Source organism: Carcharodon carcharias, chromosome 21 (assembly GCF_017639515.1).
Source record: "Carcharodon carcharias isolate sCarCar2 chromosome 21, sCarCar2.pri, whole genome shotgun sequence".
Classification (NCBI taxonomy): domain Eukaryota; kingdom Metazoa; phylum Chordata; class Chondrichthyes; order Lamniformes; family Lamnidae; genus Carcharodon; species Carcharodon carcharias.
In genome coordinates this window covers 31,337,531-31,361,663 of record NC_054487.1, presented here as the reverse complement: position 1 = coordinate 31,361,663, position 24,133 = coordinate 31,337,531, and the positions used below count along the sequence as shown (strand labels likewise).

The window sequence follows — 24,133 nt, the reverse complement described above, 5'->3', positions numbered from 1 at the left end:
ATACAATATATTGCTGTTAGACAGCTTCAATGTAAGTATTCAGAAGTTTAAATTAGACTTTCCTCAGTAGCAGTCTTTTCTCATGTGGCAAAGCAGTGAAGATACAAAATAAATGTCAACATTTTTCAACTTTCATATTTGCTTAACGATTTTAGTTTTTGTTATAGCAAGGAGAATGCATGTCCAGTCAACTATTGACCTTCGATCTTACCAGTTACCCAGAAAATACCAGAAGGAAAGAGACACTGCAGCCACAACAGGAAGACTAACATTCAATTTGGTTCAGTGTAAACATTTCAAATCACATATGTTATTTGAATTGTTAAGCTAACCAGTTTTGTTTTGTCTGTTATCTAGGAGCACTGTAGTTGTTTCTTTGTTAGCAAGTCTAACATGTATTCTAAAAAATTTCCATTTTGTTAAATATAAAATTAATTGTTGTACTCTCATTCATAAAGTCACACCATGTTTTGGTTGGTCAAACACATTTTAAGTAGGAATACAAGAAACAAGGTGCCATTTATCGATCACACCTTTTCATCAAGCCCACAGTTGCTACTTATTAAAGCTCCCTTTTCCCCCACTGTTTTAATTGAGTATATAAAATCATAAAACTATAAGGAAACTGCAAATGGTCAGCCATTTTCAGAGCAGTCATATTCAAATCTTTATTAGATGCACCTTCTTGGGGGTTATTTACACAAAATGACATCATTTGCAATTGCTTTGAGAACAAATAAAATTCTTGTTACACTGCTGGCTGACTCAGTCACACTACGACATTGCGTAGGTAGCAAAATTGTGCATCATGCTGGACGCTCAGCAATCACATTTGTCCTTGAAAATTTAAGTTGGTGCAATTGAATTTAGTGCAACTAAAAACATAATGGGGACTATAATAAAGGTTTTCAAGATATATAAAATGTTAAGTACTTAATAATGTAGTTCAAGATAACAGATAAGGATAAAAGATGCATGGAGGACAGATTTACTTAAGTATAAAAAACATATTGCTACCTAGTTTTCCTGTGGATTTTCATTCCTTTTAAAAGATTGCCATTTGTGTATTCTCCGTGCACTAGGAAACCGCTTAGTTAACTGGGATACAAGCTCTTACAAATCTGTACAATGTTCAGATGCAATACCTGCCAAGTACACATCACAATCCAACTACCAATATTTTATAATATTAGGCATCTCAGTCAACATCCAGGTGTCCCAATGGAGTCCCAAGGTACTAAAAGTTGTCATCAGAACAGTGGCATGGTACAAAAGCAGGACTAAATTGACAGATCAACACAAGTCAACACATGCATCATCTGTGGCATTGATTGCATTCATTTTGCAGAAGAGCTTGAACTAAAGAAAGCAGTTTCCATTGTCTTTCTTTATTTTGAATTTTCCCAAATGTTTTTCTCTTTGTTTCTTAAAGCTTTCATAACTGAATGTTTGTTTTTATTTGGTTTGCATATTAAATACTTGCAGAAGGCTAATTGTTTGCCCAACTGTAGATCATTTAATTGTTACAAGTTACTTACTTGTTAAAGCTAATTGATTTTTTGTTGCTTTTCTAAAAAATTTTGAAATATGGTAGAAGTAAAAGAAAACTAGCTGAAAAGTATAGGCTTCATTTTGTTTATCACATTGTACAGGTGTGGGGGGGGGGTTGTTGGCAGGGGTGGTACCCGACAATACAGATAAACCAGGGGCCATAAGATTGGGTGGAAATCAGTAGAGGTGTGACAGAGAATGAAGATGTTAGAAGAAAGCATGGGGGAGGGAAGCACAATGAACAAGAGTGAGCAGAAGGCCAACAAGCTATTTCAGTGAATAGATGAGAAGCAGCTGAGATGTAGACTAGGGAAGAGCCTGCGAGAAGCATAAAAGAGAAATAGGCTGTAGAAACAGGCAAAGAGAAATGAATATTGCTAATAAAATCGTTGTCAGGACTCTAAGGGGCTGATAAAGGAGGGCAACTAAAGCGGGTTGTTATGCAAAAGGGTGACAGCACGGATTGGGCAAGAAAAGCAGTTAAAAACACAGCAAGGGCAAAAATAAAAAGTGGCAAGAGGCAGCAGGCAGAAGTATGAATTGGGAACACTAAAGTAAGTAAGGCAGCAAAACATTAGCACCATTCATAGCGGAAGAAGTGAGTGGCAGGTAAAAGTGTGATATAATAAAAATATGCTAATTCCAAAAAATGATTGCAAGAAGTGTTAACATTTGAGTTTAAATCGTGATTAAGCAGCTGTGGGATAGAGTTTGTTTTACCAATGCAATGTTTCATCATCTGAGAGCATATAAAGTTATGAGCATATTGAAGAATGTAATTTTTCTTAATCATTTGTACTTGATATTTTACTTTTCTCAAAATAAAAGTTGAAACTTAATACTTATTTTAGTTACTTCATTTATACAAATGGGAAAAAGCAAAAACACAGTAATAGTATCAAATTTATAAAGTAAAATCTGTGATTTGGTGTAGTACATGACATTTTAGCCCACTTACGTAGCTTCTATTTGATTTCATGTTACTGCTAAACCACTTAGGAACATAAAAACAGGACATTCGGCAAAGCCTGCTCCACCATTCAATTAGTATCCAAAAATCTATCAATTTCTGTCTTGAACATGCTGAATTATTGAGCTTCCACAGTCCTTTGGGGTAGTGAATTTCAAGGATTCATCTCTGAGTGAAGAAATTCCTCCTCATCCCAGCCTTAAATGGCCTGCCCCTTATTCCTCTAGACTCGCCAGCCAGGGGAAACATCCTATCTACATCTGTCCTGTCACATCCTATAAGAATTTTGTAAGTTTCAAAGAGATCACCTCTCATTCTTCAAAACTCTAGAGAATACAGACCCAGTAGTAACAGTCTGCCATCCTGAGGATGACCCATTTGTTTCTACTCTGTTTTCTGTCTGCTAACCAATTCCTAATCCAGAGCAATACATTACCCCCAATCCTATGTGTTCTAATTTTATTTCCTAGCCTCCTGTGTGGACCTAATCAAAAGCCTTCTGAAATTCCAAATACACCACATATACTGGTTCTCCTTTATCTACGCTTCAAGTAACTTCCTTAAAAAAACTCCCAACAGGTTTGTCAAACATGATTTCCCTTTCATAAATCCATGCTGACTGTGCCCAGTCATATCATATTATTTTCTAAGTGTCTAGTTATCACTTGCTGTATACATGTTTTCTTTGAGAACATCATCTACGTTCAGTGGATTTTCCAACTCTTACCTCACAAGTCAAGAGTTATTGGGGTTAGGCAGGAAAGTGGAGTTAAGGCCACCATCAGATCAGATCTTATTAAACGGCAGAGCAGGTTCAAGGGGTCCAATGACCTAATCCTGCTCCTATTGTGTCCATTTGTTCTCCCTGCAGTGTAGTTGACCTGACAGCATCATTATAAACAAAACATTCCATGGAACTATGTCCACAATTATAAAGATACAGGATTGGTTAGATAGATTTAAAGGCATAAATTCTGGCCTAAAGTCAATGGCTTCACGTTTCAACTGCATTCATCTTCATAGGATTCTTCCTCAGGATGTATGACGTGAGATCACCCTTTCATGTCACTCCACCCAAACCTTGAATCAGGCAATATCTTTCCATGTTTTAATTCTCTCAAAATAATAATTCTTCATTTAAATAAATGCAAGATCACTTACGGTTAATTTAAAAGCTTGTAGAAAAATAAGGCAAATTATTCCACGTACTTTTAATCCCACACCCATTTAACATTTTTAAAATTCATTCATAGGATCTGGGTGTCACTGGCTAGGCCAGCATTTATTGCCCATCCCTAATTGCCCTTGAGAAAGTGGTAGTGAGCTGCCTTCTTGAACCGTTGCAGTCCACGTGGTGTAAGTCCACCCACAGTGTTGTTAGGGAGGGAGTTCCAGGATTTTGACCCAGTGACAGTGAAGGAATGGCGGTATATTTCCAAGTCAGGATGGTGAGAGGCTTGGAGGGGAACTTTCTGCTAGTGGTGGTTGGCTTTTGTCTGCTGCCCTCGTCCTTCTAGATGATCTTGAATATAATTAAACCAATACTCATTAACTCACATAAAATTACTGCAAAATCTAAACTTCTGTTTAGTGAAAAACACTGATCTTTAGTCATAGTACCCCAATTGGTAATTTTGACAATATTGCTAACTCTACAAAGCCAACACAAAAAGCCATTTTATAAAAAAATATATATTTTTAAACAGACATGAAGCAGCACATCTAGAGTGAAAAACATGCAATTCTCTTCAGAAATCATGATCAAATATCGGTATACTATACAAAATGCCATTAATATGATTTATAGTACAGATATATTGAAACACAAAATGCATAACTTTAAGACAAGTAGCATTCCATTTTTTAAGTCCATTTATCCTAACTTTTCAGCTTTTGAAAGGGGGCAGAGTGGAAGATAAGTTAGTAAACATGCAACAAGAACCTTGACCTCATTCTTGAGCTGTGAATTCTAACACTGTTTTAATTAGGGATTTTGGTTATTTTTTGCTCCATACTTGACATTAAAAAAATTTGTATCAACATGGTACATAACATTGAAAAAGGTGCTGAACCTCCAATGTAAAAAGAATATCAAAATTTGGGGCTTGTTTTTAGTCATGGTGAGCCGAGTTCTGTGTATTCTCACTGTCAACAGGGCAATTTCCACTGCAGCATGCAATGCAGTCAACACTCTTCCAGAAACAGTTGTACAGTATTGACCTTTAAATTATAACAAACTCAAGTGGTTTTGCGATAGCACAAGGTGACCGTCGCTAGCTTGCAGCCCAAAAGAAATCGAGTTTTGTCCCAGTAGGCAACTTCTCAAAAGGAAATTGAAGAAAGCAATCAGTCCTAAGCAGGTCTGGGTAACTTAAACATTAAGACTGGGATTCAGTTTTGCAGGTGACATCAAATGCTTTCTCAGAACAGATCTGGAACTGAATAAAGTAGATTTTGTAACAGCTCACTAAATTGAATAATTTTGAATTGTCGACATTATTACAAAAATTTGTTTAGCCTCTTGCTAACTACTCACTGAGGAAAAACAACAAACAAACCACATTAATTCATCAGGTCAAATTACTCTCATTGCCATCACCATCCGAACTAGGTTCAAAGTACACTCTCCAGACCAAGCCATGGGCAAAATTTATAAATCCAGTTGGACAGGTGACTGCTTTTTCTCCCTACTGCTTATACAGATCTTATGAAAAAAAGTAATAACATCCAGCATTGTGCTTTACTGAAATCAAGCGCTGAAATTGAAATTTCATCCATGAATGTCATTCTAAAATGGTCATTTGATCCTCCAAACACTTGTGCAGTTCTAGGATGATGTTATACTTGCAAAAGCTAACTTGTGATTAAGATAAATTATAAATCCATTAAAGTAATTTTAAAAAGGAAATAAAAGAGGAATTGACATGATTTTTTTTTTATAAGTTCTGAGCCTAGTAAAGGAATTTAGATTATAAAAAGTGATTCAGGCAGGGTTAACAATGAAAGCAAAAAAAAAAGGAATCTATGTTTAGAATTATTTGTGCTGTTACAGATAATTTTCCATGTTTAAAATGTTTTCCTAACAAATCAAACATGTAAATCATGTTCTTTTAAAATGCATCCAACCACTTAAGATGTGGGTCAGCTCAAAAGGCAGCCGCAAATTTGGAGGAATCTAAAAGTAGTCAATCAAACACTATTTTCAGTGGTTACGAAACATTATTTGTGTAATATTAAAATAAAAAGCATTCCACAAAGTTAACCAGTCATAATATAGCAAATGATTTTAACCATCATTCAACTTATCTGCAAAATACAAGTATGACACAGATCACTTCTACAGATATTTACACAGGATGAAATGTAAGGTTTTGAGGAAAGTAGATACTTCAGGGTTGTTTAGCATCCAGTAGCAGACCTTTACAAGCTAAAATCTTTTTGCCTTGCACAATCATCCATTGTCTCAAGCAGTCAAGCATCCAAAATGCAGTATTACTGCAAACTCTGAACCAATGACAGCAAAAGTGTTAGTATTCACCATCATTAAGACAGTGAAACTGACAACAATTTCTGGCATCTGCACATATGCAGTTAAACATGGAAATCTAGAAACTGCAGTGACTGATTCTCTGCTCGTCCAAAGGGTGCACAGATGGAAATCAATTAGAAATCTCTGAACTGATGAGAACTTCCCCTTTAGGCTGTGATACCAGTGTTTAAAAAAAACCTCAACACAAGTTAGGCCTTGTTAATGAAATGTAACTGGGTTTTTTTAATGATGTACTGAACCTAGGCACCAATTTTATTTTTGTGTGATGTCAATTTTCTTCTCTTATAAAAGTGTTGTAGTTTAGTACATTTTTTTTAAAGTTTATGATATTTCAGCTTCCAATCTTTATTTCACTCCGTAAAATTTATGGAAGTGAAGGATAATCACTGCATTTTTCTTCTTGGTTAGCTGTGAGAATTCTTCAATGTGATTTCCTGCTTCCTCTGTTTGATCACTTCATTGTTGCTACAGTGTGCTTGGGGATTCCCTTGACTTGGTGCTAGAATCAAATTAATTCTGGAAAAGGTGAAATCCAAACCACAGAGATTGCTATATTTTTGTGGGCAGCTTGCTTCAAGGTCATGGGAGAACGCCATTACTTCACCGCTACAAAATCTTGTCCAGGTGCAGGCATCTGAGGAAGGTTGCTGAAATATCTACATTGGCTTTGGTATCATGCAAGATTAACAATTCATTTATCAACAGTTCTCATGGCAGTAAGCCACTGTTTATCAAGTTGCTGTGACAAACTCAAATATTGTTCCCAATTAAAAGCAGAAGGACACAGTTCAGTATTACATTAGTTGGGAAAGGCAATTCCTTCTTTAAGGTGGAATTTTTATCTCCTCTGCAACTTTGCAATATTCTGAGAGGAAATACTGGAGTCATGACAAGAATCATGTCTCCACCTGCAACTTTGGATCTCTTTTTAAGTTCAGCAGCTGCTAATTAACTCTGTTGATTTCTACAATCATGTTCAGTAGCTGCAAAATAGCAGTAGGAAGGATGAACAATGTTCACCTATTTGCTGTAACTCTATAAGGAAACAATATTCACCCCTCCGCCACAGGTACAAAATGACTGCAGTAAGTACTATATGTAGAATGCACTACAGCAACTCTTCAAGCTTACTTCAACAGCCATCTCTCCCAGCCTGATAACCTCTACTTCAGGGATGAGCAAAAAGCAACTATGTCATCAGACTACCTCAAGTTTCCCTTCACGTCACACGAGTATCACCATTGCTTCATAATCACTCAGTTAAAATTATGAAATTTCCCACTTGGCACTATTGTAGGGGCACCATTCTACAAGGACTGTAGTGGTTCAAGGAGGACCCACCAACACATTGTAACTGGTAATAAACTTGGCCTTGCCAGCATCATCCATATCCTGATAACAAAAAAAGGGACTGAAAAACTTATGCTACCATCAGCTTTGAATGGACTTGCAGGACAAGAAGTGTGTTGCTGATTTTTCTGATTTTGAACCTATAATGTGCAGGGAATTAGTAAATTCTATGACTTGCTTCTTGCTATTCAGGTTTCCATATACAATTGTCCAGATGAATTCATTCTTGAAGTATTTCCATTGCACAGAAATCCAGATTCAGCTGACTCTTTTACAGGCATTAATTGTGCAAATAATGGTGGGTAGTCATTTAGCTTAATTATGTAAAGTTAGCCAGTTGTCTCTGCTCATTTCCTTGAGGTCTAGAGATATTCAAAATAAAAACTTATAAAATATGTATACACAGTTTTTCGAGTTCCATTTTCTTCCTGGTTTGATGTTAAAAATAAAAACTTCAAAAAACACCAATAAAAACTGACTTTAAAGGTTCTTAAGTTTCAAACAAGAAACACCCACTTCTGAAAGGTTTTAATTTAACAACAGCAATCAATAGGCATCATGCATGTACAGTATTTCACCCGTGCAGACCATCAATTTCTAGCTTGCTAAAGGCAGATCATCATCTAACACAATCTTCTGTTTATAATAGGTCGTATTTTGTGGTGATAATGGAGGCAAACTTGTCAGTGCTTGCTGTCATTACACCATTGAAACCTACAACATTAGGAGTCAGCACACAGAGAATAATGTAGAAACACAGAATTTGCTGTCAGTGATTCTAGGCTTCCTCAGAGGGGATGTGCAGTTGACTGCAATCAATGGAATATCTATGAATTTACAAGAACTTCTGCCCTTACACTCAGTCTTATTGTAAAAAAACATTGAAAGACTTGAGCTTGCTGAATGAGGTGCAACTACATTTTTAAGAACATATTAACTTCATAATTCCTGCTAAACACTCTCACTGGCTCTAAATAGCTAATTTTATACCTACAGAATGTCAAATTTCTCCACTATGATTAAAAAGTAGCAACCATAATTTATTTTACAATCTTAAAATTTAAATTAAAAAGGAAGGAAAAGTGTTTTTAATTTTTCTGGTTTGCTGCCTGTAAGAATACTTCAATTACTTACCCTGCTCGCTGATATCACAAATCTGCATGCCTGGAAATCTCCTTAACTTGATGTCAGATTTAAACAACCATCAGGAAAGTCTGCGCCACGGAGGTCGCTAAATATTTGGGGGAAGCTTCTTCAAGGTCAGCAGAGCGCGCTGTTGCTTCACAGCTGACCACAAAATCTGAGCCTTTATCTTTTAGCAGGTGACAGTTTCATTAATATTGCTGGTCTCTTGAAGACATGTCCTACTCAAAGCAAGTACATATAAACACCAAAACACTGTATTACAAACACTTCTTGATAGTAAGTTTCAGGAGAATGGAGGATATGCAGATAATACCTCTGAAGTGCCAAAGTAAATTTCTTTTGACAAATGTATCAAAACAATGTGATTAACTCAAATTCTCACCTTCCAGTTTTACCCTCCCAGCACACTGTGGAACTAAAATTTAAATGATGAGACACACCTTTGGTCAGTTTATCCTCAGCACGTCAATACCAAAAAATTGTCTGATCCTCTCCACTTCACCCAACATAATTCTTCACTATAGTTAAAATGATCAAGGGTAAATGTGGATGAAAAAGTTTAATTTACCTCCGATACGCAGAAAGAACTCACTGTCTCCCATCACATTAACCTCTGTTAACTGTTTGTTAAATTATTCTGAAGCTTTCGCCTCCACTATCCTACCCAAAAGTCAATTTCTTTTTATTCATTCATGGGATTTGGGCATCACTGGCTAGGCCAGCATTTATTGTCCATCCCTAATTGCCTTTGAGAAGGTGGTGGTGAGCTGCCTTCTTAAACCGCTGCAGTCCAAAATGCACCCACAATGCTGTAAGGGAGGGAGTTCCAGGATTTTGTCGCAGTGACAGTGATGGAACAGTGATATAGTTCTAAGTCAGGATAGTCAATAGCTTGGAGGGTAACTTCCAAGTGGTGTTGTTCCCATGTATCTGCTGCCCTTGTCCTTCTAGATGGTGGTGGTCGTGGGTTTGGAAGATGCTGCCTAAGAAGCCTTGGTGAGTTTCTGCAGTGCATTTTGTAGATGCACACTGCTCCCACTGTTCATCAGTGATGGAGGGAGAGGATGTTTGTGGAAGGGGTGCCAAACAAGCAGTTTGCTTTGTCTTCTTCAAAATAGTCCCATTAGATCCTTTATATCCACCTGAGCCAAGATGGGACCTTGGTTTAACGTCTCATCCTAAAGACAGCACTGCCGGCAATGTAGCACTCCCTCAGTGGCGTGTCAGCTTTGATTTTTGTACTCAAGGCCTGGAGTGGGACTTGAACTGGGAACATGAAGTAAAGAAAAGCAATAGTCTGATTTCCTCTCCCTAAAAAAGATGTACATGAATTACATTAATGTGCACTTAAAAAAAAGTTCTGCATTCAAAGAATAAGCAAGACCATACTAAAGGCCAGGTATTTTTCAAACTTTTATGCACAATTTACAAGCTGCTTCCCATTTTACAAGCTTACACTTTAAACTCTGATGAGCAGAACAGAATAGTATGCCAGGTTTCTTCACATTCACTCCTTTCTGCTTTCAACTAGAATATATAATTCAAATAGGGCAAGCTGCCTCCCTCTCACCTAATGATTGTAACCATAGCTCTAACATGGAAATGCCAAGCTTCCCTCAATTATTCCATATTACATTAAACAAATGATTTTCAGTGAAGAACAAAGCATCCAACACTTATACATCTAAAATTGTTATTTTAGTAAAAACATGAAAATCAAAACGAACATGTGCTGTATCTGAATGTTTTCTCACCAAGTCCTTCTTGGTAAAAGAGCAGCAATGTCCAGACTTTGTTTCCTGAAGCACCACAATAAATAGTTAAGTCCAAGAAGGCAGGAGAACCACTGATTTGCATTTAATGGTGTAACAACTGCTCAACAGTTACAATGTACAGTTCTACGGAGTTACCAAATCAACTTGTGCTGATACGAATAAAAGTTTTCAGTCCCTTTTCGATGCATCCAACATCATGAAGTGGGATATGGCACTTTGGTGAAGGTGCTTTACTTGGACAATTTATGGTCCTCCAAAATCTGTATCTGTAATGAAATTTAATTTTGAACATTTATTTCTTCATTCTGAAACTTTTGTTGAGTCTTCCTGTTCTTTCATATCTTTTTCTCCTCTTCATTCAAGATTCTCATTTCTACATTTTATTGTTCCTGCAGTTCAGTTCCCTTTCATTTGTCATTGTCATTTTACTGCTTTTTTTTTAGTTATAGCATCTTTTTTCAAACTTCCTCAAGATCTCAGTAGGTAAATTCATCAACTGGCTTGCTAATAAACTGTGGATACCAATAAGGCTCATATTAATCCATGGTGTCAAAGTATTATTGAGGTCATGGCCCAAACCTTGTGTTCAGGGTCAAAACCCCTATTTCTGACCTCGATCAGACAAAATACACACTTACCTTCCTCTGATTTTTCAGGGCAATTTTCTGATGGAAGATCCTGCAGAGCTCAGTCAGTGCAGGAAACTTCGAAAGAGCAGCAGAGGGAATCTGAGGAGAAGCCACACGCCCTTTTTATGGCACTAGGTGCCACACTCTGCTACTGGTTTAAATGTCCCAAAGTTTCCTTGAAAAACTACGGCAAGAAGATAAGTGTGTAAGGGAGGGTAGGATGGGTGAGGGGGTCGGGTGGGTGAGGTAAGTGGTTAAAGGTACAGAGTGGGTAAGGTGAGGCATGTGGGTAAAGGGGTAGAGTGGTGCGGTCGGTTGGGGGGAGTAGCCAGGCGGTGGGGGCTAATCAGGTCCATTCAGGAGGAGTAGTCAGAGAGTTGGGGGGGGGGGGGGGGGGGGGGGGGGGGGGCGGGAGAGAAGAGTCGGTGGTTGGGGCTAGTGTCATGAACACTTTAGTCACAGAAAATGGTTCATCTTCATGAACTGAAAACACTCTGGGAGAATTTGTGTTTTTAAAAGACATTGTTCCTTAAAAGGGCTAATGCAGGACTCATTGCTATTCCTGGAAAGACATCCTTTTACAGGAAAAGGTAATTAAGCAGTTTTAAGGAAGCCAGAAACCTCTTGACCCTGGTGGATTGGGTACAAAGGGGGTCGCATGGTAATTTATGGCTCTGAAAAAAAAAAATGTGGCTGGAAAACTGTGGTTAAAAGTTGGTTTTGGTTTTGCTTTAAGAAGGAGCAGCTGCTTGTGAAAAGGAGACAGCAGCTTTTTCTGCAGTCCAGAGCCAGAAATGAATATAAACTGCTCCTAAGTTGCTCTACATGCTGGGGTTGAGTACCTGCAAGTGTTCCTCGAGTCTGCCTGAAAAACAGCGCAAGAGTCATCAATTGTTTTGCAGATCAGCGCTGAAAGAACGACTGTTTAACCTAAATGCTATTTCAAGGACTCCATCGTCTTTGCTTTTCCCCTGAACCATTGACTTGAATCTTTGGAGAATTCTTCTATTTTTATTTTTTTCGTGTGTGTGCGTGCATGCATGCATGTGAGAGGGAGAGAGAGAGAGACTTATGGTATTGCGAAAGAGTATTTAGTACTCTTTCTTATTTCACACTGTATATTGATAGACTTTGTCTTTCTATTTGACAAGACTGGTGTTATAATAAAGTTTGTTGTTGATTGAAAGAAACCTGGTTAAAGTCTCTTTCATCCTGGGTAACAGTAACAAAGGTAAACAGTTTGCTGAATGAATCAAACTTTTAAACTAACAGTGTATGTTGTAGAGCAGTGGGGCTAGTCAAACTGTGCACTCCTCCGATCCCAGCTGTAACACAGACTGAGGGCTCTTGCGGGACTTGAAACGCAGAGAGATGATTGAACACTGAATAATAATCATTGGTAAAGAATAAAAGGACAGGTAAAAGGTAAACCAAAATGGCTTTGGAATTTGCTAAGATTTTTCTAAAGATGGAAGATTTATCCCTGACTGGTTTACAAAAAGAAACCAAGGCTCAGCTAATGGAATTGGTGGAAAAGTTGAAGTTAGAATTAACCGTAGAAAGCAGACATAATTGTGGTAATAGCGCAGCATTTGAAATTGGAAGGGATACCAGAGAGACCACATTCTCCAGGGGGTGAGTCAATTGAGTTAGCTAGGATCCAGTTGCGAATTAAGCATCTTGAACAGGAAACGGAATTGGAATTGAAAAGGCTTGAGAGAGAGGAAAAAGAAAAATAAAGAGCATTTAAGAAGCTGGAACTGGAATCTCAGGCAAGGAAGAGGAATAAAGAAAGAGAGGCAAAGGAGAGAGAAAGGGAATGAGAGCTTAAAAGGGTGACATTAAAAGAAAAGAGGCCTCAGATGCAGAGGAAAGTTATGATTTTGAAAAAAAACTAGCCCCAACCTAACCCCCAGTGGGGAGATGTTTAAGTTTGTGCAAGCCCTTCCAAAGAAAGGGATGTAGAGACATCCTTTATTTCATTTGAGAAGGTAGCTAAGCAAATGAAGTGGCCAAAATAAATCTGGACATTGCTTCTACAGAACAGGTTGGTGGATGCAGCTCATCAGGTTTATGCTTCACTTTCAGAAGAGGTTTCTGTGGATTATGATGCAGTAAATATGGCTATTGTTAGTGCGCATGAGTTGGTCCCCTAGGTATGCAGGCAGAAATTCCAAAACATAAGGAAAAAGCCTGGACAGACCTATATTGAATATTAGGGTAAAGCAAAATAATTTTGACTGTTGGATAGCCGGTGCTAAAGGTAAAGACAATGTATGAAGCTCTTGGGGAAATAATTCTCTGGGGAGAATTTAAAAATTCACTCCCTCATGTAGTTAGAACCCATGTTGATGACCAGAGGCAGCGGAGATGGCTGATGATTATAAGCTGGTCCATAAATCTAACCCCTTCTTCCGTTACCCCTATAAACCCAAGAAAGATAGAAGATGGAAAGGTGAAAAGAAGGCAAGTAGCCAGAGAAGAAAAGGGATAGCTTGGAATTCGTCAGGAACTTTTCCTCATACCAGAAAAGAAGGTGTTGAAGGTGTAAGTGACATTTGAAGGACCAAATGTTTCCACTGTAACAAGGTGGGACACATTTGTGCAGATTGCTGGAAGTTGCATAGGAAATCCATGGGACTCATTGGGATACATAAGGGCGATTCAGCAGAAAGAGCCTTGACAGAAAATACACAGATTAAGTTGTAGCATAACATGAAATCAAACCAGCACCATTAATTCCTATACCAGTTTTTGAGGCAACATTTAGTTTGGTGTTAGTAGACTGTGTAGGCAATGAAAGTAGGACACCAGTATATCCTTAATGTTATGAATATGACAACTTAATTTCCAGAGGCCATCCCTTTAAGAACAGATATAGCTAAAGTAGTGGTACAGAAATTAACCCAATTTTTCACTCGATATGAATTACAAGTGGCAATCCAGTTAGGTCAAAGTTCCAATTTTATATTTACAATTTTTCAAAACATAGTGAATAGTTTGGGTATAAAACAGTTAAAACCCACAGCATATCATCCACAACACGGGGCATTTTAGAGAGGTACCCATTAAACTCTCAAAACAACAATTAAAGCACATTGTCATGAATATCTCCATGATTGGGACAAAAGACTGGATTTTCTTTTATTTGCTACCCAAGATTCACCAACTGAATCTCCTGGTTTTAGTCCTTTTGAACTAATTCATGGACATGAGCTAGGAAGCCCTCTGAAATTAATCGAAGAAAAGTTTTTAGGACAAAGGGAAGAATCGTCTTTGTTAGAGTATGTGTCCATGTTCCAGGAATGACTCGTAATACTGGTGAGGTCAGGTCGGGAGTCAGTGGTGCGGCCAGGCATTGGGTGTTGGGGACTAGTCAGGTCGAGTCCAGCAGGGGGGCTGCAGTTCGGTGTCAGATGGTGGCGACTTGTCATGTCAGAGGGAGCTGGGAGGGTCAATGGGGAGTGGTTGAAGGGTCCGGCAGGAGTGGGAGAGTCCAGGGGGTCATTGTGAGTTGGAGGATCAGTGGGAGGGGGTGCAGGCAGGGGGGAAGCGAGGAGTCAGAGGGGATCAGTGTGTCATTGTGGGGGGGTGGGGGAGGGGGAGTCAGTTCTTTACTTATCCAGGTATCAGACTAGGTTTTAATCTGTCTAACGTTTCCTAGGTAACTACCCAGTTAAGTAAGTCGGAACTATCCAAAGTCTCCAACTCTGACTCAGAGTTGAAAACTTCATCGGAGGGTCTTAGGTAGCAGGGTAATCGCCCATCTAAAGTTCAAACCTCCCAGGCAATTCCCATGGAGTCACTGCACTGGGACCTCAGAGGGGTCCCACAACACATCTTGGGGGGTACATCTGGTCTCCAACTATTTGAAGACTGCAAGATCTGGGCCTATGTTCCTGATGATCAATGTAGGCAGTTATTTCCCAAATCATACTATTGAATTCTGGGAATCTGTAGTCCATCCATCCATCCATTTTCACACTGCTTCTTCTGGCAGGAATCTGAGCAAGGCTGACCAGACTTCCCTTTCCTTAGCCATAGATTCTAGCTCCTCATGGGGAATTCCCAGGTATTCCCAGACCAGCCGAGAGGTGTAATCCCTCCAGCTTGTCCTGGGTCGGCCTTGAGGTATCCGTCCAGTAGACCATGCCTGGTACAGCTCCAGCAGGAGCCTACCAGAGGACATCATTATCAGATGCCTGAACCACCTCAACTAGCCCCTCTCGATCCAGTGGAGCAGCGTTCTACTCCAAGGCTCTCCCAGGTTGCCGAATTCGACACCCTGTCCTGGAGAGTATGCCCAGAAACCCTGCGGAGAAACCTCATTTCCACCACTTGAAGCTGTACTGCAATGCACATATCACAGAATTCTAGAAAATCAAAAGGGTTTACACCGAATCCCAGAAAAGCACCTCCATAGACTTTGCAGATAAACCAACCAATGGTTGGCATGACAAATATCATAAAACTATCTTCCATCAAGTCTGAAAGGTAAAACAGGAACAGCAGCACAGAGGTAATGCTACTGGGCTAGAAGTTTGTTATACCAATTTTTGGTATGTCAGGTGCTCTCCTGCACTTATTGAACCAGACGTAGTTCCTTGGCTTGATGACAGTGATATGCCAGGCTATGAGGTGACAAAATGTGGCTGAATACAATTCTGCTACTGATAGCTGTGTCTCATGGATACCCAATTTTAATCTGCTAGATCTCTTCTGAATCCATCTGATGTAGCATGGTGGTAGTGCCCCTAAACATATTGGAAGTTCTCCTCAGTGTGAAGACTGGACTTTGTCTCCAGAAGAACTGTGCGATGTTCACTCCTACTAATACTGTCATAGACAGATGCATCTGCGATAGGTAGATTAGTGAGGGCTACATCAAGTAGGCTTGTGTTGGTTCACTCACCACCTGCTGCAGGCCCAGTTTGGCAGATACGTCCTTCAGGATTTGACCAGTTTGACTAATAGTGGTGCTCCTGGTATTTAAATGTAACAATGTAAATGCATACATCGTTCATCCTAGCTGGTGGGCAAAGGCTTTGTTCATTTTCTGCAGAGTGTTTACTGGCTGTTACTTATGGTGCTGCCTCTGCTGCTGTTTAATTGCAGCTGGGGGAAATGCAAACTGAAGCCTCCCGTGGGCAAGGAACACGACTATCATGTCTCACCAGAAGATCTAGAGGCACAGCTATGGTCAGACTTGAAAAGAGAGGGAGATGGAGCAGTTGTGGTGCAGCCCACACTGGCTACAGAAACAACCCAGCTGAATGGCCACCTTCTGCGCTGTAACAATTCCGTGATTCTGTGATTAGTGACAGTCATCCCAGCTACAACACTAAATGATTTAACTAAGCCAAGTTTGCTCTTGTAATTATAAGTCACATTTGAATGACGTTTCAACATTGGGATGGTTAAAGCCATAGATAGGGAAAGAATTTTCACAGGATTGTCTGCCAGGATGAGAGCAAGCACCAACATTGAGGAGACCACCTTCCAGGCACAGCAAGTAATTAGGAAAGCTAATAGCATGTTAACGCTTATTATGAGGGGAATTAAGTTAAAAGTAGAGTGGTTATGCGTCAGTTATACAAGGCATTGGTGAGACCACATCTGGAGTACTATGTACAATATTGGTCTCCTTATTTAAGCAAGGATATAAATGCAATGGAAGCAGTTCAGAGAAGGTTTACTAGGCTAACACCTAGAATGGGAGGGTTGTCTTATGAGGAAATGTTGGACAAGCTAGGCTTGTATCCCCTGGAGTTTAGAAGAGTACAAGGCGACTTGATTGAAACATAAGATCCTGAGGGGTCTTGACAGGGTGGATGTGGAAAGAACGTTTCCTCTTGTGGAAGAATCTAGAACTAGGGGTCACTTTTAAAAATAAGGCATCATCTATTTAGGACAGGGGTGAGGAGAAATCTTTTCTGTGGATGGTGTGTCTTTGGAACTTTTCCTCAAAAGGCAGTGGAAGCAGAGTCTTTAAACATTTTTAAGGGCGAGCTAAATAGATTCTCATAAGCAAGGTGAAAGGTTATCAGGGCAGAAGGGAATGTGGAATTGAGGTTGCAATCAGATCTGCCATGATTTATTGAATGGTGGAGCCTACTCCTGCTTCTAATTTGCATGTTCATAGGTATGTTAGTGCGGTGAAGGATATTGAAGTCCCCTAGCCAGAATACATTCTGTACCCTTGCTACCCATGGTGCTTCTTCCAAAAGCTGTAGGAGGGCAGTGGTGGTCACCAGTGGTAGGTTTCCTTGCCCATGTCTGTTCTGATGCTGAGATTTCATGGGATCTGGAGCTAATGCTGAGTACTCCCACTGTGCCACTAGCTCTGGTGGGATTGTGATGGAGAAATCTGGGAGGTTGGCTGAAAGGCATGATCCAGTGAGAAAGGCCGACACTTGACTAATCTGTGGGACAGCTCTCCCTATTTTGGCATAAGTCCCAGATGGTGGTGAGGAGGATTTCGCAGAGTCAACTGGGCAGAGACTGCTTTTGTCATTTCTGGTGCCTAGGTCAATGCCAGGTTGTCAGTCTGGTTTTAGTCTTATTCAACATTTCTGTAATGATTTGGGTGTAACTGAGTGGCTTTCTAGGCCATTTCAGATGGTTGTTAAGAGTCAACCACATTGCTGTTGATCTGGAGTCACATGGAGGCCAGACCAGCACAGCAGATTTGCTTCCCTGAAACCCACCTGGTTCAGTAACGACAATCCTATAAATTCATGATCACCATGTGCTAACATGCATCGATGCTTACTCAGCAATAATCTGCTCACTAATATTCAGTTTGGGTTCCATCACTGCCACACAGTTCCAGACCTTTTACAGCCCCAAACAGGGACAAAAGGACTGAATTCAAAAGGTGAGCTGAGAATGACTGCCCTTAATATCAAGGCAGAATTTGACCAAGTGTAGTATCAAGGAGCCCCAACAAAATTGAAGTTAATGGGAATCAGATGGAAAACTCTCCACTGGTTGGAGTCATACCTAACACATAGGAATATGATTGTGGTTGTTGCAGGCCAATCATATCAGTCCCATGACATTGCTGCAAGAGCGCCTCATGACTGTGCCCTAGGCTCAACCATTTTCAGCTGCTTCACCAATGACTTTCCTTCCATCATAAGGTCAGAAGTAGGGATGTTCACTGATGATTGCACAATGTTCAGCACCATTCTTGACTCCACAGATGAGTGGCAAATAACATTCACACCGTACAAGTGCCAGACAATGACTATCCCCAAATAGAGAGAATCTAACCACCTCCTTTTGACATTCAACATTACAGTCGCTGAATCCCCCTCTGTCAACATCCTGGGGGCTTCCATTGACCAGAAACTGAACTGGATCAGCCATACAGATGCTGTGCGTACAAGAGCAGGTCAGAGGCTGGGAATTCTGCAGCAAGTAACTCACCTCTTGACTCCCCATATCCTGTCCTCTGTCAACAAAGCACGTGTCAATAGTGCAATGGAATTCTCTACACTTGTCTGGATGAACGCAGCTCTGGCAACACTCAAGAAGGTTGACGTAATGCAGCACAAATAAGCCCTCTTGATCGGCACCCCACCTACCACCTTAAAACGTTCTCTCCCTCCATCACCGGAACACAGTGGCATCAGTGTGTACAGAATGCACTGCAGCAATGCCCCAAGCCCCCTTTGACAGCATCTACCAAACCTGTGACCTCTATCATGTAGAAGAATAGGATAACAGGGATGTGGGGACATCACCACTGTAAGTTCAACTCCAAGCCACACACAATCCTGACTTAAAGCTCTAACGCCTTTGCTTCACCGTCACGGGGTAAAAATCCTAGAACTCTCAGGTCATTCAATATGATCATGGCTGATCTGATAGTGGCTTTAACTCCATTTTCTTGCTTTCTCCCCTATAACCCTTGACAATTGTTGATCGAAAATCTGTCTAACTCAGTCTTGAATATATTCAATGAGCTAGCCTCCACTGCTCTCTAGGGAAGGAAATTTAAGAGACAAACGACCCTTGAAGAAATTTCTCCACATCTCAATCTTAAATGGGAGACCCTAAATCTGAAACTGTGTCCCCTGAGAGGAATCATCCTCTCAGCATCCACCTTGTCAAGTCCTGTCAGGATCTTACGTTTCAATAACATCACCTCTCATTCTTCCAAACTCCAATGAGTATGGGCTCAACCTGCTCAACCTTTCCTTATAAGACAAACATTTCATTTCAGGAAACAACATTCTCTGAATGCTTCCAATGCAAATAGATCCCTCCTTAAATAAGGAGACCAAAACTGTACACAATACTGTCACTGTGGTCTCACCAATGCCCGATAGTTATAGCAAGGATTACCTACTTTAATACTGCATCCCCCTTGGAGAAGCTTTTACGGTCTGTTTTTATATTTGTTGAGAGCGTTTGTTCATACTCCAATTTCTCCCTCTTGATTATTTTTTTTAGTCCTCCTTTGCTGGTTTCTAAAATTTTCCCAAACTTCTGGGTTACCACTAATCTTTGCAGAGTGGTATATCTTTTCTTTCAATTTCACACTGCCCTTAACTTCCTTAGCTAGCCACAGATGATGCATCCTTCTCATAAAGGCTTTAGAACCATAGGAAAGTTACAGTGCAGAAAGAGGCCATTCAGCCCATCATGTCTGCACCAGTCAAAAAGAAAAAAAAGAAACTAGCCACTCATTGTAATCTCACTTTCCAGCATCTTGTCCATAGCCTTGCAGGTTACAGCACTTCAGATGTAGATCCAGGTGCGTTTTAAATGAGTTGAGTGTTTCAGCCTCAAAGGCCAACTTAGGCAGTGAATTCCAGATGCCCGGCACCCTCTGGGTGAAAAAAGAATTTTCCTCATGTCCCCGCCAATCCTTCTACCAATTAACTTAAATCTATGCCCCTGGTAATTCACCCCTCAGCTAGGGGAGAGAAGTCTTTCCTGTGTACCCTATCTAGGCCCCTCATAATTTTGTACACCTCAATTAGGTCACCCCTTAGCCTCCTCTGTTCTAAGGAAAACAACCCAGGCCTATCCCACCTCTCTTTATAGCTGCAATTTTCAAGCCCTGGCAATATTCCCATAAATCTCCTTTGCACTCTCTCCAGAGCAAAATGTAATATGGTGACCAAAGCTGTACACAAAATTCCAGCAAGACCATGCTGAATATCCCCCTGATTAATCCATGCCTTTCTAAGTGACAGTTTACCTTATCACTCAGAATTATTTCCAATAATTTGCCCACCACCGAAGTCAGACTGACTGGCCTATAATTTTCTGGCCTAGCCCTCGCACCCATTTTAAATAATGGTACAATGTTCACAGACCTCCAATCCTCTGGGGCCTTCCCTGTATCAAGTGAGGATTGGAAAATGATCCTCAGAGCATCCGCTATTTCCTCACTGGCTTCCTTCAACAGCGTTTTCTACAGTTCCACCCATTACATCCCTGCTTTAGTATTCAATAAAGGAAAGCATCCATCTGCTTTCTTGACCACCTTGTCTACCTGTCCTCCCACCTTCAAGGACCTGTGGATGTGCATTCCAAGGTCTCTCTCTCACTTCCTCAACCCCTCTCAATAATTTCCTGTTTACTGAGTATTTCCTTGCTTTGTGTGCCCTCCCCAAATGCATTACCTCACATTTTTCTGGATTGAATTCCATTTGCCACTTCTCCACTCACTCAACTAAACCATTGATATCATTCTGGAGTCAACAGCTATCCTCTTCATTATCAACTACACAGCCAATTTTTGTGTCATTTGAAAACTTCCCTATCATGCCTCCCACATTTAAGTCTAAATCATTAATATATACAAACAGCAAGCGCCCCAACACTGAGCATTGTGGAACACCACTGGAAACCGTTTTCCATTCACAAAAACATCCATCAACCATTCGCCTTTGTTTCCTGTCACTGAGCCAATTTTGGATCCAACCTGCCGTCTTCCCCTGTATCCCATGAGATCTCACTTTCCTGACCAGTCTGCAATGTGGGACCTTGTTAAATGCCTTACTGAAATCCATGTAGACGACATCCACTGCACTACCTTCATCAATCCTCCTTGTTACTTCCTCAAAATTTTCTACTAAGTTAGAAAGATACAACCTTCCTCTAACAAAACTATGCTGAATCTTGATTAATCCATGCCTTTTTGAGTGACAGTTTTTCTTATCATTCGGAATTGTTTCCAATAATTTGCCCACCACCGAAGTCAGACTGATTGGCCTATAATTTTCTGGCCTAGCCCTCGCACCCATTTTAAATAATGGTACAACGTTCACAGACCTCCAATCCTCTGGGGCCTCACCTGTATCAAGTGAGGACTGGAAAATGATCCTCAGAGTGTCCGCTATTTCCTCCCTGGCTTCCTTCAACAGCCTGAGGTACAATCCATCTGGCCCTGGTGACTTATCCACCTTTAAGGATGCCAGTCCTTCCAGTACTACTTCTCTCACTATGCTTATTGTATCTAATATTTCACACTCCTCCTCTTCAACTAGAATGTCTGCATCACACCCCTCTTTAATGAAGACAGAGACATAGTATTCATTGAGAACCCTGCCTACTTCTTCTGCATCAACCCACAAGTTATCATGTACATCTCTGATAGGACCTACTTTTTCCTTAGTTATTCTCTTGCTCTTTCTTAATGGAAAATATCTTTATTGGGAGTTACAAATTATCTCCTTAAATGACCTCCACTGTTTCTCTACCGCATTGCCTTTTAACCCATTTTCCCAATCCATTTTAGCCTTCTTTGTCTTCATATCCATGTTATTGCCTTTATTTAAATTTAAGACACTAATTTTAGACCCACAGTTCTCATCCTCAAACTGAATGTGAAATTCTATCATGTTACGATCATTCTTACCTCGTAAGACTGATATGGTGATAATTTGCCAGACTAGACTAATTTTGTCTTTTGTGCACAAGACAAAACCTGGGTAATTTTCCACTTTGTTGGATAGATGCCAGTGTTGTAGCTGTACTGGAACAACTTGGCTAAAGTGCATGGCCAGCTCTAGTGCATAAGTCTTCAGCACTACAAGCTGGAATGTTGTCAGGACTCATAACCCTTGCTGTATCCTATGTGGTCAGCTGTCTCTTTGATAGAGAAACATAGAAAATAGAAGCAGGGGGAGATCATTGAGCCCTTCGAGCCTCCTCCGCCATTATATATGATCATGGCTATCCTCTATCTCAACGCATTCTCCCACTCTCTCCCTATACCCCTTGATGCCTTTAGAGTTTAGAAATCTATATGTCCTTCTCAAATATAGCCAACTCACGCCTCATACCTTTGTAGTTTCCTCTGTGTAGATTTAGGACACTAGTTTCAGGTTGGACTGCTTCACTTTCCAAGCTAAGGAAGAATTATATCATGTTCTGGTCACTGTTCCCTAATGGGCCCCGCAGAACAAGATTATTAATTAATCCCTTTTCATTGCACAAAGCCAAATCTAGGATAGCCTGTTCCCTAGTTGGTTCCTCGAAGTACTGGTCTAAAAAAAACCATCTCATACACACTCCAGGAATTCATCCGCCACAGCATTATTGCAAATTTGGTTTATCACATGGAGTGAATCAAATTGGCTTCTGTGATGCTGGAGATCTCAGGGTAAGCCCAATTGGATCATCCACTCGGCACTTCTGGCTGAAGATAGTTACAAATGCTTCAGCCTTTCACTGATGTGCTGGTCTCTGCTATCATTGAGGTGGGGATGATCGCGAAGCCTTCGCTTCCCATTATTTGTTCAATTGTCCACTACTATTCACAACCAAATGTCACAGGACTGCTGAGCTTTGATCTGATCCACTGATCATGGGATAGCTTTGCTTTGTATATAACTTGCTGCTTCCACTGTTTAGCATGCATATAGTCCTGTGTTACAGCTTTAGCAGGTTAGCTTCTCATTTTCAAGTATACTTGGTGCTGCTCCTGGAATGCGCCCTGCACTCCTCATTGAACTAGGGTTGATCCCCTGACTTGATGATAAAGGTCAATTGAGGGATATGTAGGCCGCATGGTTACAAATTGTGGAAAATGCAATTCTTTTGCTGTTGATGGCCCACAGCACCACAAACACCAACAGCATCCAGCTCTAGCTCACCACCACCTCTTTCAACCCCTCCATTTTCTCTCAACTGTAGGCTGCTTGTCCGATACCCAGTACTGAATGAGCAGAATTTGCCTCCAATTAAATATCATGAAGACTAAATTCATTATCTCCAGTCCTTGTGACAAATTCTAATCCCTAGCAACTGACACTCTTCCTGGAAAGTGCCCAAGACTGAACCAGACTTTTCGCAACCTTGGTGTCATATTTTCCCCCGAGATGAGCTTCTGACCACACATCCACAGCATCAGCAAGATGGCCTGCTTCCACCAATGTAACCTTGCCAAACACCACCCTATCTCAACTCATCTGCTGCTGTAATCCTCATCCATGCTTCTGTTATTCCTAAACTTGGCTATTCCAATGCAATCCTGACTGGCCTCCCACATACTACTCTCCATAAACAAGGTCATCCAAAACTCTGCTGCCAATGTCCGAACTCACACCAAGTCCCATTCGCCCATCAGCACATGTTCACGATCTGCACTGGTTCTGGGTTGAGCAACGTACAACTTTAAAATTCTCATCTTTGTTTGCAACTATCTCCATGGCCTTCCCTATCTCTGTAGTCTGTTCCAGTCTCACAGCTCTCAGAAATAACCATGCCATTCTAACCCTGGCCTCTTGAGCATCCCCAATTGTAATTGTTCCACCACTGGTGGCCAAGCCTTCAACTGCCTAAGCTCTGTGATTCCTTTCCTAAAGCTCCTTGCCTCTCTATCTAACTTTAAAATGCTCCTTAAAACATACCTCCTTGATCAAATGTTTGGTTATCTACCTTGAATGATCGCTGTGCATTTGGTCAAATAAATCAAAATTTGCCCTTGCCTCAGTCTTGTTGGAAATTTAAATTTTCCTTACTCACAACATTGATTAAAAAAAAGATTCAAAAGTTAAGTGAACTAAAAATATAGACAAATTTAGCGGGAACAAGCAAATAATTGAAATGGGTTTCCAAAGTGCCAGTTAGTCATGACCTCTTGGTTTCCTCCTTCAAGCTGGCTGTTAGAGGAGTAAACAAAACATTTGTTCCAACT

General features: G+C 40.4%; 2 protein-coding genes across 9 annotated transcripts in view; one reads left to right on the top strand and one right to left on the bottom strand.

Annotated features, from left to right (window-relative positions):
• The window catches only part of LOC121293122 (structural maintenance of chromosomes protein 1B-like), a 185,253-nt gene extending 184,948 nt beyond the window's left edge, over positions 1-305 (top strand). For all 3 annotated transcript variants that reach the window (XM_041215814.1, XM_041215815.1, XM_041215816.1), the window contains one exon: positions 168-305. In XM_041215814.1, the coding sequence (XP_041071748.1) occupies positions 168-269 (102 nt within the window). In that variant the 3' untranslated portion in view covers positions 270-305. The remainder of the gene's footprint in view (positions 1-167) is intronic.
• Positions 306-9,760: 9,455 nt separating this feature from the next.
• Positions 9,761-24,133, bottom strand: part of LOC121292921 (protein FAM118A-like) — a 77,597-nt gene continuing 63,224 nt past the window's right edge. For 5 of the 6 annotated variants that reach the window (XM_041215417.1, XM_041215418.1, XM_041215415.1 and 2 more), the window contains one exon: positions 9,968-10,608. In XM_041215417.1, coding sequence (XP_041071351.1) covers positions 10,586-10,608 — 23 coding nt within the window. In that variant the 3' untranslated portion in view covers positions 9,968-10,585. Of the gene's footprint in view, positions 9,879-9,967; positions 10,609-24,133 lie in introns of those variants that run through there. The other variant, XR_005946377.1, reaches the window with a different exon arrangement.